Below are 13,810 nucleotides of genomic sequence, written 5' to 3'. Positions count from 1 at the left end.
GGTGCCTGCCATGACACTGAAGGTCTGGATTCGCTTCTCAGTGAGGCGGTGGTTGGCACAGGTCGCGCTGGAGCGGCTATGTGCGCTGTCCCCTGTATTTCGGTGAATGAATTTTATGTTACTGGATGGAGGGATTTCTCGCTGATGCGTGCAATGGTAGTGAGAGTGACATTTACACTTGATGGTGAAATGAAGGACGGAGCGGAACTGGGTATAAGAATTGAGATCCACCCGGCCGAAAAAAAAAAAAAAAAAAAAAAAAAAAAAAAAAAAAAAAGGAGCACGTGCGCCTTTCCATCAAACACTGTACAGAGTAAAGACTGCCCCCCTTCCCATTCGTTTCGACTCTTCATGCCCTTCGTGTTTTGTTGATTTCAGGCTCATCAGCGTGGCAACTTGGCAAGTAATTTTTATTAACTATATACCCTTCGACAATCATTTACGAAATAATGGGAAGACCGATCGCCTGCCTCATCATTCGTCTAGTCCCATTCCTGGTTGTAACGCACTTGTCCAAGGTGAAGACACGACATTGGTCCAAGATAACGAAGCCCATAAAGCGACCACACCCGCCAATCACCCCTGGCCTGTGGCCCCAAACCGACAACACAGGAGAGATGGCTCCGAAACGAGACTCGTACGAACGGACGGTTGGTTTCCACAGCCTGTGCCATCCGTAATGCAAGGCCTGCGGCCGTCACCAGGAATCAGGGCAATAGGCGGGGTTCGCTGTAGAGCAGAGCTGTCATCTACGAGAGTCGATACTTGGGCGTGACAAGTCGATGCTCGGCCGAACCGAGCTGCTGGAACTTCTGCGCCTTCGGGCCCGTTGCTCGCCTGGATCCGATGGACGCAGGCCCGACGATCTGGCGAACAAGTTGAGGATATCAGTGAGGGAAACCACCCCCGTCAGGCGGCCTGATATGTGCGCCCCCGGCAGAGCAGAGGCGGGGATTTTGTGTTGCTGCGTTGTGGCCTGGAGAGGGACCGGCGACGGCGGGGCCGAGCCTGTCCCCGGGACCAGGACAGTGCTGCTGTTGGTGGGAGATAAGAGCGGAGTCGCCGGCGAGGATGGGGATGGCGACCCCGATTCCACCACCCACATGCGGTGGGCTTGCGTGGCGACCAGCTTTGCGACGGTGTGCGCTAATGTCGAGGAAGGGTTCACGTAAAAGACGGGGAAGGAATCACGGCCGTGTTGGACACCTCGTTCGCTGAGGATGACGGAGATGAATTGCATGCAGCTTTCGCTGAGGAGGTGGGCACTGGCGGCATTGGTGAGATGCTTGACATCCACCGTGGAGATGTTGCCGACGACATTGTTGGCATTGTCCACGACGGCCACACTCGTCAAGCCTTCGGTGTTCATCAGAGTCAGGGCTTCGGCCAGCGGAGTATCGGAACTGGAGGGTAAACGTTAGTGCCACAGAATCCAGTCACGTTGGAAGGGAATGAGAACTTACTTGACGGCGATAATTTGCGCCGTACCGATGCCCAGTTCCCGTAGGCTCACGGGGTAGAGCAAGTCAATGACGGGAAAGTTGATTCCTTCATTCCAGAAAAACTCAATCAGCTTGAGCTGGCTCAGAATGCCCACGGCGTCGCCGGACGGGCCGCAAACCACGACGCGGTGTACACCGCCGCCAAAAATCTCAATGGCCGCGTCCAGAGTTTCGTCAAACGGGAGTGAAGCTAGACTTTCGTTTCTGCAAATAGGCTGAATGTCTCCTAGAGTGATGCGCGTCCCGTCCTGCGCTTTTGCGGCTATGTCCCTGTAAACGGCAATCTGGTCCTCGTCGGGATTCGCGAGACCTACGACTACGAGGAGATAGGTGTTCAGGTCATTGTAGTCGAAGCTGGCGATTGCGGTGCTGGAGTGGGGGTTTTCCCGGACGAGGACAACGTTGGCGGGGCTTTGTTTGACGAGGAGCTGTGCAGACGATTTAGTCCCGTTCACACAAAGGGAAGGACGGATTATCAGGGGCAGTTGGTCTAACCATTGATGCCTCCTCGACGCTAGTGTCGAGATTGGCCCATTTGACGTCATCGTGGGAGACGAGCTCATTGACGGAGATGTCCCGCCAATCTCGACCGGCAAACCGTGGGTTCGAATGCTTATGTGCAGAGGGCGGGTGGTTCACGAGGTCCTGGATGGCGGTTTGTGCCAAGGAGGGATGGCGCTGCGAGTGCGGGGAGCCGGGGGCATTTCTCAAGTTCTCGACGAAGCTGTGGCGGTGAGACGAGATGTGGGACGAAGACTTGGTGAGGCTGGATTGTGAGGACGTCCTCTGGGGCGGAGCCAGAGGAGGAGGAGAAGCAGAAGAGAAGCCGGAGTGCTGCGCGGCGGCGTTGGGTAGATCGCCGGCTGGTTCGTTACGAGGTCCATTCCCCGTCGGTGACAGGCTCATGGTGGGCCGAGATATGGGGAGTATTGAGCACCGGTGTAGAGTTTTGTCGCGTTGCTCTCGGGTGGCCACCAATTGACGGCGAACGGAATGCCCTGTGTTAATCTATCGCGATGTTGTCAATCGTCCTAGACTGACGAAAGCGGGTTCAAGGAGAACTCGGATTAGCTGGTCTTCGTCAGAAGCTTCCGTTCCCACTTTGTATCCTAGGACTGTCACGGTGACGATGACGACAAAGTGGCAGACAGGGTCGAAAGAGTAACAAATATGGTATGCTCGTTTCTACCCAAGGACAGGAGATTCACAGAAAGAGGCGAAAAGAGGGTGATTTTCGGGGGATGACGACGAGTCGGTGGAGAGTTGTGATGAGATCACGAAAGAGACGAGGGTGGAAAGGGAGGAGATTGACAATGGCAAAGCGTGGTCCGGCGGTTATGACCAGAAGAGGTGCAATCTCCTACAGAGCATGTAATGGGAGGCAGCAGGAGCGAGATTGGCAGCAGGAACGGGGTATGTCGCTTTCACTCGGTGATCAGATGACCTGATGTTGATAAGGCGATGATTCAAGCCTGGTCTCGATGTTGGAGCTCAGTTCGTAGCGTTATCAGGCCGCTATTGAAAGTTTAGGTACCCAAGTACCTGCCCACAGCTTACTAATCTGTGGGGTACGGTACGCTGTACGTTGTATAACACGAGCAAACAGGGCACTCGACAATTGCATTTTAAACCAGCACGTACAACGTACAGCACGTAAAAGGTCGACACTCGGAATGCTGAGTGGTAGAGAGGATTCTAGACTCGTTTTACTATACTCAAATATAGGGAAAAAAGCAAGCTGCACTGGCTTGGGAAAATACTTGACGAAGGTGTATCCGTGTCGCACCTTTGAAGTACCGAGTAGGGCACACGTGCTTCTGGTATACATGCTCCGTACCTTATTGGGCATCCTCACCACATCTTCACCACATGCACTGATAGTTACGAATAGACACTAATGAGATACCTACTTGGTTTCCACTGATTTACAGGTCTGGAAGAGGAAGAGAACAGGAAAAGGAAGATACGAATAGTAAGACAGAAACTGTCTTTTGATTCACCGAGGATTGATTACTATTTGGCACATGGAATGCTTGCCTGAATTAGGTACACCACTGTAGGTACAACGTACACTGGATACCGGGAAGGGTCTCCCCCTTCCCCCCGCTCGTTCACCCCTCTTTCCTGTTGTTTATTTTTATTTTTCTTTTAGTTTTCACTTTTTTATTTTCTTTTTCGAGTTCTAGGTGCGGACCTTTTCACCTTTTTTTCCTCCCCTCTCTCCCATCAGACAACGCAGTCATTCTATATTCATACGGCCACAATCTTTGCAGCAAAACTATTACACCACCTCACTTCTCTCCAGGATTTACTAGGGCTGTGGGACTCTGGACGACCTGGTCCCGCGTACACGATTGGCAGCGGTATTGGACCTCGACACTGGACTCTGCCTTTTGACCCCACCAACCCAACGACCTATCCACGGCACTGCACCACCAACACTGGGCGTGCGAAGCAGCCATTTACCTCTCACCTTTCTAACCCCACTTCCGGTCATTTTTCAACTTCTCTCCCCCTAATATCGCCGTGACTGTGCGCAACCTCCTGCGCTGTCGACCGACGAGGACCTCTGGGTCTCTGTAGCAGCAACTGCCATTGCATTGTGCTTGCCTTGGACTCCCGCCTTAGTTCTCTCCTCGGCCTCTTCCCACTTGCCGGGTTTGCATCGAGTGGGCACCTTTTTTTCACTTCACCGCAAAGTCAACGTCGAGTTGCGACCATGTCGATCCTCCCACAAGAGGTGCACGCAGAGCTAACCCAGCTCTTGCAAGCCCTCCAATCCCCCGATAACAGCATTCGGTCTCAGGCCGAAGAACATCTCCAGAACTCATGGACAAATACCCGCCCAGAGATCCTCTTGATGGGTCTCGCCGAACAGATTCAAGCCGGTTCTAATACGCCAGTATGTTCTACCCACCCCTCTCACGCATCCCCGAGTCGGTCGTCTCCTGCTCGAATCTTCTAGTCGCTCGACTGACCCCCATGTTCTCTTTGCCCACCGCCTAGGTGCGTTCTTTCGCCGCCGTCCTCTTCCGTCGAATCGCATCCAAGTCACGCAAAAATGAAAGAGGTGAAACCGTCGATGTGTTCATCTCCTTGGACAGAGACCAGGCCGCCGCCATTCGCCAGAAGCTGCTTGAAGCTCTGGCCGGCGACCTTGACCGCTCCGTGAGGAATAAAGTCAGCGATGCCGTCGCCGAAGTGGCACGCCAATATGCGGAAAATAGTACGTCGCCTCTCGCTTGTGTTCGTGGGGTGGAAAAGAATTCGCCGCCCTACCGCATAGATCTACCCTTGTCACCCACCGCTCCGCCGTTATCATGCCTGACACTGACGTCGATACAGACGACTCGTGGCCGGAGCTGCTCGCCGGCCTCTTCCAGCTCAGTCTTGCACCCGAAACCGAGAAGCGCGAGACGGCCTTCCGCGTCTTCGCCACAACACCAGGCATCATTGAGAAGCAGCATGAGGACGGCGTGATCCAGGCGTTCCAGAAGGGCTTCAAGGACGATTCCGTGCAGGTGCGCCTTGCGGCCATGGATGCCTTTGCCTCCTTCTTCCGGTGCCTGGGCAAGAAGGCCCAGGCCAAATACTACCCTCTCATCGCCGATGTGCTCAACATCCTCCCCCCTATTAAGGACAGCCAGGACTCGGAGGATCTCAGCGGCGCCCTTGTTGCTCTCATCGACCTGGCCGAGACGGCGCCGAAAATGTTCAAGCCTCTATTCCGCAACCTTGTCCAGTTCAGCGTTTCCGTCATCCAAGACAAGGAACTGGATAGTCTTTGCCGCCAGAACGCGCTCGAGCTCATGGCCACTTTTGCCGACTACGCCCCTTCCATGTGCCGCAAGGACGAGTCGTACACGAATGATATGATCACTCAGTGCCTGAGCCTGATGACAGATCTCGGCGAGGATGACGAAGATTGCACCGAGTGGCTAGAGGCTGACGACGTGAGTACCCCTTTTTTACCACATTGATTCTCTACGCTACATGAGCTCATAAACAATACAGCTCGACCAGGAGGAGAGTGACCTCAACCATATTGCTGGCGAACAGTGCATGGATAGGCTGGCCAACAAACTGGGCGGGCAAACCATCCTAGCCCCGACATTCAATTGGCTTCCTAGAATGATGAACTCAATGGCTTGGAAGGACAGGCATGCCGCGCTCATGGCCATCTCTGCCATTTCCGAGGGCTGCCGTGATCTCATGATCGGCGAGCTCAGCCAGGTCCTGGACCTCGTTATCCCCGCGCTCAAGGACCCCCACCCGCGTGTCCGTTGGGCCGGGTGCAACGCCGTTGGCCAGATGAGCACCGACTTTGCCCCGAAGATGCAGACGGATTATTACGACCGCATCCTGACGGCCATCGTGCCCGTCCTGGAATCGCCCGAGCCTCGCGTCAAGTCCCACGCCGCCGCGGCCCTGGTCAACTTTTGCGAGGAGGCCGAAAAGTCCATCCTGGAGCCCCACCTAGACAGCCTGCTTTCCCACCTCTTCCAGCTCTTGCAGAACGAGAAGCGCTACGTTCAGGAGCAGGCGCTCTCGACCATTGCCACCATCGCCGACGCCGCCGAGGCTGCGTTTTCCAAGTACTACGATTCCCTGATGCCGCTGCTGGTGAACGTTCTGCAGCGCGAGGACGAGAAGGAGTTCCGGCTGCTCCGGGCCAAGGCCATGGAGTGTGCTACGTTGATCGCCTTGGCCGTCGGCAAGGAACGCCTCGGGCAGGATGCCATGACGCTGGTCCAGCTCCTCGCCACCATCCAGCAGAACATCAAGGACCCCGACGACCCGCAGGCGCAGTACCTGATGCACTGCTGGGGCCGCATGTGCCGGGTGCTCGGCCAAGATTTCCTTCCGTTCCTCTCGACGGTGATGCCTCCCCTCCTGGAGCTGGCCAGTGCCAAGGCCGATATCCAGCTGCTGGACGACGAGGACCAGGTGGAGCAGATGCAGCAAGAAGACGGCTGGGAGCTCGTACCGCTCAAGGGCAAGATGATCGGCATCCGCACCAGCACCATGGACGACAAGAATATGGCGATTGAGCTCCTGGTGGTGTACGCGCAAGTGCTCGAGGCCAGCTTCGCGCCGTACGCGGCGGAGATTATGGAAAAGATTGCGCTCCCGGGACTGTCTTTCTTCTTCCACGACCCCGTCCGGTTCGTGTCGGCCAAGCTGGTACCGCAGCTCCTGTCCTCGTACAAGAAGGCGTACGGCAGCCCCTCGAACGAGCTGGCGGGCTTGTGGACGGCCACGGTGGGCAAGCTGCTCGAGGTGCTTTCGGCCGAGCCGGCCATCGACACGCTGGCCGAGATGTACCAGTGCTTCTACGAGTCGGTCGAGGTGGTGGGCAAGGGCTGCCTGACGTCGGATCACATGTCGCGGTACATCGACTCGGTACACTCGACACTGGAGGACTACAAGGACCGCGTCGCCCAGCGCCTGGAGGACAAGGAGGGGGCCACGGCGGACGACGTGGAGGACGAGGAGGAAGAGACGCTCCTCGCCATCGAAGACGACCAGACATTGCTCTCTGATATGAACAAGGCATTCCATGCCGTCTTCAAGAACCACGGGGCGGCGTTCCTGCCGGCGTGGGAGCGGCTCATGATCACGTACGAAGGGTTCCTCAAGTCGGACGACCCGACGCAGCGACAGTGGGGTCTCTGCATCATGGACGACGTGCTCGAATACTGCGGGCCCGAGAGCAGCCGGTACGCCAACGTGATTACGCAGCCGCTCATTGACGGCTGCCGTGACGCGTCGCCGGCGATCCGGCAGGCGGCGGCGTACGGAATCGGCGTTGCGGCGCACCGGGGAGGAGGGGCGTGGAGCCAGTTTCTGGGAGGGGCGCTGCCGTTCCTGTTCCAGGTGACGCAGGTGCCGGACGCGCGCAGCGAGGACAACGTCTACGCGACGGAGAACGCGTGCGCGGCGATTGCCAAGATTCTGCACTATAACGCGCACCAGGTGCAAGATGCGCAGGCTGTGGTGACGCAGTGGCTCGAGACGCTCCCGGTGGTCCACGATGACGAGGCGGCACCGTATGCGTATGCGTACTTGACGGAATTGATTGAGCAGTGAGTAATTCCCCCTCGCCCTCCTTTTTTATTTTATTTTCCCCCCAAAAGTAAGTATAGAAGCAAAAGCAGTCAAGCTGACCATGTTCTCCTCTCACTTCCAGGCGACACCCGGCAGTCCTGGGCCAGGCCGGCAAGATGTTCGTGTTCATCGCGCAGGCACTCGAGGCAGACTCGCTTCAGGGTCAGACGGCCAATCGTGTGGTGGCGGGGGCCAAGGCGCTCCTCTCGACGGCGGGCGTAGACCCTGCGCCGCTTCTGCAGCAGTTTTCGCCCGCCGGGCAGCAGAGGGTGGCGGCCTATTTTACTTGAGGGGAGGGAAGACCATATTAGAGGTGGCCTTTTGAGGTCCGAGATTCATGTGCGGCCAATTTCGGTAGAAGCGGTGCCAAGTCCGGGACGTTTGGTCCTGTATGATGATGATTCAGAGGACAGGGAGAAGGACCTGGTGAGGAACTCGATAATCTACGATGATACCATTCAATCCGTGTGTCTGTCATGAGTTTCGGCGGATGTCTATTGTATGTGGTGTAAATACGTTGATGTGGATGTTAACTTTAGGATCACCCCGGATCACTCTCGAGTCCCGTTATAGACACAGTTGTGCGTAATTAAATAGGTACCCAACGCCACCCCAGTTAAGCCCCTTAGGCAATTACCCGGGAGAGGGGATTGCACCAGGTTCCCCACCTTGATCCCACCAATTGCAGGGGAAGGAAGAGTGGGCACGCTCCTTGCTACTCTGGACCCCAGTTATCGATAGGCCCATGGCTTTGGTTGCGAGTTGGTGGGAGGGGAGTGGCAGAATAATGGGAGACACAAGGACCGAGCGGAGCGGGAAAAGCGCATGGGAATCTGAGAATGCCATGCTGAAATGAAACCTGGCGGCTCATTACGTATTCCTCCTGGTATTTGTTAATCGTTCATCTTATTTCTTTTATATTTATTTCTTCCAGCGACCATCCACCCCACGATCGCAGAGCCATCAACCTCTGTGCTGGTTCTTTTCGTCACAAAGCCAACGGCGAAGCAACGTACGTACGATATCTACGAGAATCAAAGAGAGTGCGACGAAGCGGGAGGAAAAGGACTCGAGACAAGGGACGCATGCAATCACCTATCCCCTTTGTCAACCTCGCTTGTCGAGGCGCCCAACATCTGGGGATTGACCACGGCCCCAAGCCGAACCATCTTCCATCAGCTACGCCCTCGCATCATTCGAACTGCCTCACTGTATCGGTTGATAGCAGGCTTGTGGCATTGGAGCCGAGTTGACGAACTGTTCTACGAACCTACTCAGTACCTTCCTTCGACACCTAACGACTGCGACGGACGTCAAACGAATTGATAGGTTCAAACGACAATCCCTCGGTTCCTTGTCTTCATCCTCGCCATCGAACGTCTCGCCATCGAACGTCTCGCCGACTATATATCGTATACTGCCCTCCGAACGTCGGTTATTTATTCCCAGCAGCCCCGGGCTTTGGCCCTTCTTCTCGCTAGGTCTCAGGGTCGCACTCAAATGTGCCCGGCATGGGGTCCTTCTACACCGACCACCTCAGTCCCCAGGAGCTGCAACGGCGACTGGCCCAGCAACAATCCCAACAGCCGTACCCCACGCAGGAGCGGGCACCGCCACATCATCCGATACAACAGGAGCAAGTCATCATGCAGGGGCATCACCATGACCAGCAGATGGGCCAAATGAGCGATGCCGTCATGATGGGCACCGGTTCGCTTGACCATGTCATGCACGACAACCCTTGCGAGATTCAGCGCCGGAGGAGCATCCCACCACACTACAGCGGGCCCATGGTGGAGGACGACGATACAAGTCGGAGGATGTCCATGATGGAATTCGGCCGGGCCTCCGACCATGGAAAAGGCTACCCCAGCCGCGCTGCTCTCGATGCCCGCTACGCCAACATGCCCGGCCTACCGACGAACCTCTCACATGCCGCCGCGTCTGGTGCCTACTCGGGCGATATGGCCATGACGATACCTGGATCGATGGACGACTTTGCCGCCCAGGATATGCTGTCCATGTCCAACCACGACGACCTCTTTGCCCATTTCAACAATCCCGACCTGGTGAATATGATGCCTGCCAGCTTTGCCAACATGAACATGGGCACCCTAGGACCCAACGACATGGCCGATCATGTCAATGCTTTCCACCACTCTCCTTTGACCTCGCAATTCCCTCCCACGCAAAACACCATGAACACGTCCGGGCAGGCGCCTATGAGCCTCACGGCCCAAGTCGAACCGTTGAGGGCCCATCATCCCAGTACGACTGCCACGAATCCCCTGGATATGACAATGGGAGGCACCGGCGTCTCCACGTCGCTTCCGTTCGCTCCTGTGGAGCACCCTACCGTCGGCGCGGCCGTCTCCGGTGCAGGGAGTACCGCCGCCCACCACGGCCCTGCATTCCACTTTGGACAGAACATGGGGCCACCGAGCAGCGTCCCGATGCAGCAGCCCCCTCAGCCAGAACGGGCGACGGTTCCGCCATCATTAGAAGGAGAAAAAGGTCCTGTCGCCCCGGCCTCTGTCGAAATGTCGTCCGCCTCGGGTACTCCCTCGACCTCGGTCACACAGCGTGCATCTTCGTCCAACGCCACCCCCATTACTGGTCCTCCTCCACCCCCAGGCGTCGGGCCCGGGGAGAAGAGCGTCTACTCCGCAAGCGGGTTCGACATGCTGCGTGCGCTGTGGCACGTGGCCTCACGCAAGAATCCCGAGGTCCATCTTGGTGCCGTCGACATGTCCTGCGCCTTTTTGGTCACAGACGTCATGAACGATTATCCCATCATCTACGTCTCGGACAATTTCCAGAACCTGACGGCGTACAGCCGACACGAGATTATGGGTCGGAATTGCCGCTTCCTTCAGGCGCCCGACGGCAACGTCGAGGCCGGCAGCAAGCGCGAATTCGTCGACAACGCCGCCGTGCTGAACATCAAGGAGAAGCTCGCCGCCGGCCGGGAGGTCCAGCAGAGCCTGATCAACTACCGGAAGGGCGGCAAGCCGTTCCTCAACCTGCTCACCCTGATACCGATCCCCTGGGACGACCCGGACGAGATTCGCTACATTGTCGGGTTTCAAATCGACCTGATCGAGTGTCCCGACGCCATCGCCCCGGGGCAGGACATGAGCGGCGTCCAGGTGAACTACAAGCACAGCGACATTGGCCAGTACATCTGGACGCCGCCCAGCTCGAGCCAGTGGGAGCCCGGGAATGACCAGACGCTCGGGATGGACGACGTGTCGACGCTGCTGCAGCGGCTGAACCGCAAGGGGCTCGAGTCGGGCTGGCATCGGCAGTCCTGGGATAAGATGCTCCTCGAGAATACCGACGACGTGGTGCACGTGCTCTCGCTGAAGGGCCTGTTCCTGTACCTGTCGCCGTCGTGCAAGCGCATACTCGAGTACGACGCGGCGGAACTGGCCGGGAGCGCGCTGTCGACGGTGTGCCACCCGTCCGACATAGTCCCCGTGACGCGAGAGCTCAAGGACACGGCGGCCGGGAATTCCGTCAACATTGTGTTCCGCATCCGGCGCAAGAACAGCGGCTATACCTGGTTCGAGAGCCACGGGTCTCTGTTTGTCGAGCAGGGCAAGGGGCGGAAGAGCATCGTCCTCGTGGGCCGTAAGCGGCCCGTCTTTTCCCTGAGCCGACGACACCTCGAGGCCCACGGGGGCGGCATCGGGGACAGCGAGCTGTGGACGAAGCTGTCGACGTCGGGCATGTTTCTTTTCGTCTCGTCCAACGTGCGTTCTCTTTTGGATTTGCAGCCGAGCGACCTCGTCGGGACCAGCATCCAGGACCTGATGCGCAAGGAGTCGCGCGTCGAGTTTAGCAGGACCATCGAAAAGGCGCGGCGGGGCAAGATTGTGACGTGTAAGCACGAGGTGCAGAACCGGAGGGGGCAGGTGCTGCAGGCGCAGACGATTCTCTACCCGGGCGACGTGCCCGAGGGCCAGAAACCGACGTTCCTTCTCGCGCAGACCAAGCTCCTCAAGGCCACGTCGCGCGCCATCCCTCCCGCGGCCAGTCCGCCGGGCAGCGTCGTCTCGGCGACGCACAGTGGTTCGAAAGAGCTCCTGCCGGCCGGAGGGACCGTTGTCGCGGGGTCCCAGGACGGGCCGGCGGACGACAACATCTTTGACGAACTACGGACGACCAAGTGCTCGAGCTGGCAGTTTGAGCTCAGACAGATGGAAAAGGTCAACCGCATCTTGGCCGAGGAGCTGGGCGGGCTGTTGTCCAACAAGAAGAAGCGGAAGCGGCGGAAGGGCGTGGGGAACGTGGTGCGCGACTGCGCCAACTGCCACACGCGGAACACGCCCGAGTGGCGGCGGGGGCCCAGTGGGCAGCGCGATCTCTGCAACAGCTGCGGCCTGCGCTGGGCCAAGCAGGTGAGCTCCTTGTTTGTTTCGCTTCTTTTCGGTAACTAACTGCCGGCAGGTCGGCCGGGTGTCCCCCCGCAACTCCTCGCGCGGCGGAAACAACAACACGGACGCCGGTAGCAAACGATCTAGGTCGCCGGGCCGCTCGTCCCAGCCCAAAGGCAACGGAGGCGAGGGCCCGTCCCAGAAGAAGAACGGCGGCTCAAACGGCGATGTCCCGGCAACGTCGGCCGCTGCTATTGTGCAGGCTATGATGCCGCCGCCTAGCCAACCTCGCCTCGAGGGGGGCAGCGGCGCTGGTATTACGCCGATTCGCGAGGAGCGCGAAAACATTGGCGCATAAATACCTCGCCTCACTGCTGCGCCTGCTTTCGACGGCGTCGCTTCTTCTCAACTCACACATCTCGCCATCTCATGACCACTTATTCGTTTGTGGCACTGTTTTATTATGAAATGATTATTCTGTCGGGTATGGCCACCCTGGGACGTATTTTGACGGTATTCACAATGATTATAACACGGACATACCCTTTTTCACTGCCGTTTCTTGGATTCAACGCAGGAAAAGGGGCTTATAGGGTAGGAGGACGTTTGGTTGGATTGCACGGGACATATCAACGGACGGCATTGGGAGATATGACTGGGATACCATGCATAGGGACAACGGCCGCTTATGAGTTTGGAGATACGATACCTTGCACCAAGTCTGTGCATATCAACGGATCTATTTACTAAGTACGTCTATACGAAGTCGACTACTCTTGAGATGCTTACGAATACGGCAGTTCCAAGCCACTGTGTCGGCTGCGTAGATCTGGGGAAGATGCAGCGAGTCGAAACACGGCCTCTTCGGTCTATGTCTGAATAGTCCTGGAATCAGGAGTCTATTTCCAGGGACACAGAAACGAGACTAAGTTCTGTGACTTTTCCTCCGGTGAGACACCAGGCAACGCGAAAGAACGGAGAGTGAGAGAGAGAAGGGGGGGGGGGGGGGGGGAGAGAGATCATGGGAACCAAGGTCCAAAAAAAGGGGCGAATTCACTTGGAACGAACTTGCCTGTGGCTTGTCGTGGCTGGAAGCATATAGCCCAACTTGTAACAGGAAGAAACTAGGAGAAAGGAGAAGAAGGACGCCACGAAATGACTCGGAGCTTCGGTTCATTAAGGTTCCGATATGTCCCGATGGCGTCAGGCGAGTCACGTCTACGATGTGGTCTCGAGGAAAACGGATGTCGGACATATCACCAGCGGCATCACGGATCGCAGTGTTGTGTGTGGCGGCCGCTTTTGGGCCAAGTTGTTCTCATCTTGGGTATCATCTCATGCCGATGGGTGTCCATCCAACACCAAGTCCATGCATAGACCGAGCTTCATGCCAAAACGCTGTAAAGTCGTTCATGTGGTTCGTTCCGTCGTAACTCATCTCGTGCCTGCCATATTCCCGTGCCCTCAATGTGCGTCAAAGCCCTCCCCAGTTCGTCGAGAACGGTGAATATACCAGCAGTCATGTCCCATCCGTGTCCCATATACCCAGTGTGTTGCGTTGCCCAGTCCCAGGGCCCACGAAACAAAAGCAGCAAAATCATATCCCTTCGCCAAACATGTGCAAGAAAAGAAAAGTCCCAATAGACAGTCCATGCCTCCCAATCGTATATCCTCAAGAGCCTTTGAAAGCAACTTGTTCATCGCCATATGCATCCATGCTCCATGCCCAATATCCATGCATAGCCGCTTGACGCCAATCGCTGTCGCTGTGCCCAAGAGAAGAAAAAACCGTCCGAGGTTGAAGTGACGAGAAGACGCCAA

General features: G+C 56.9%; 4 protein-coding genes across 4 annotated transcripts; 3 read left to right on the top strand and 1 right to left on the bottom strand.

Annotated features, from left to right (window-relative positions):
* Positions 1–384: 384 nt before the first annotated feature.
* Positions 385–2,982, bottom strand: ACRALDRAFT_1078342 (uncharacterized protein). The gene is made up of 3 exons (XM_071018765.1): positions 1,998–2,982; positions 1,464–1,930; positions 385–1,403 (listed from the first exon to the last, which is right to left on the bottom strand). Exons 1-3 carry the CDS (start codon positions 2,406–2,408, stop codon positions 746–748), a joined length of 1,536 nt encoding a protein of 511 aa, XP_070870960.1. The 5' UTR covers positions 2,409–2,982; the 3' UTR covers positions 385–745.
* Positions 2,983–3,731: 749 nt separating this feature from the next.
* Positions 3,732–8,216, top strand: ACRALDRAFT_1053264 (uncharacterized protein). Its single transcript, XM_071015772.1, has 5 exons — positions 3,732–4,404; positions 4,509–4,728; positions 4,848–5,455; positions 5,517–7,588; positions 7,693–8,216. The coding sequence occupies exons 1-5, from the start codon at positions 4,222–4,224 to the stop codon at positions 7,898–7,900; spliced, it is 3,291 nt and encodes a 1,096-aa protein (XP_070870959.1). The 5' UTR covers positions 3,732–4,221; the 3' UTR covers positions 7,901–8,216.
* A 1,934-nt stretch (positions 8,217–10,150) lies between these two features.
* On the top strand, positions 10,151–12,347 carry ACRALDRAFT_1037725 (uncharacterized protein; the record flags this gene model as incomplete). Its single annotated transcript, XM_071015070.1, has 2 exons — positions 10,151–12,013; positions 12,063–12,347. The coding sequence occupies 2 exons, from the start codon at positions 10,151–10,153 to the stop codon at positions 12,345–12,347; spliced, it is 2,148 nt and encodes a 715-aa protein (XP_070870958.1).
* ACRALDRAFT_1053260 (uncharacterized protein) lies at positions 12,063–12,820 on the top strand. Its single transcript, XM_071015771.1, has 2 exons — positions 12,063–12,739; positions 12,790–12,820. Exon 1 carries the CDS (start codon positions 12,419–12,421, stop codon positions 12,737–12,739), a length of 321 nt encoding a protein of 106 aa, XP_070870957.1. The 5' UTR covers positions 12,063–12,418; the 3' UTR covers positions 12,790–12,820.
* The last annotated feature ends 990 nt before the right edge of the window (positions 12,821–13,810 follow it).

The sequence above is a fragment of the Sodiomyces alcalophilus genome (assembly GCF_042370955.1).
Source record: "Sodiomyces alcalophilus JCM 7366 unplaced genomic scaffold ACRALscaffold_11, whole genome shotgun sequence".
NCBI classification, from domain to species: Eukaryota; Fungi; Ascomycota; class Sordariomycetes; order Glomerellales; family Plectosphaerellaceae; genus Sodiomyces; species Sodiomyces alcalophilus.
Note: the sequence above shows the minus strand (reverse complement) of the source record. Positions and strands in the feature narration are given on the sequence as shown.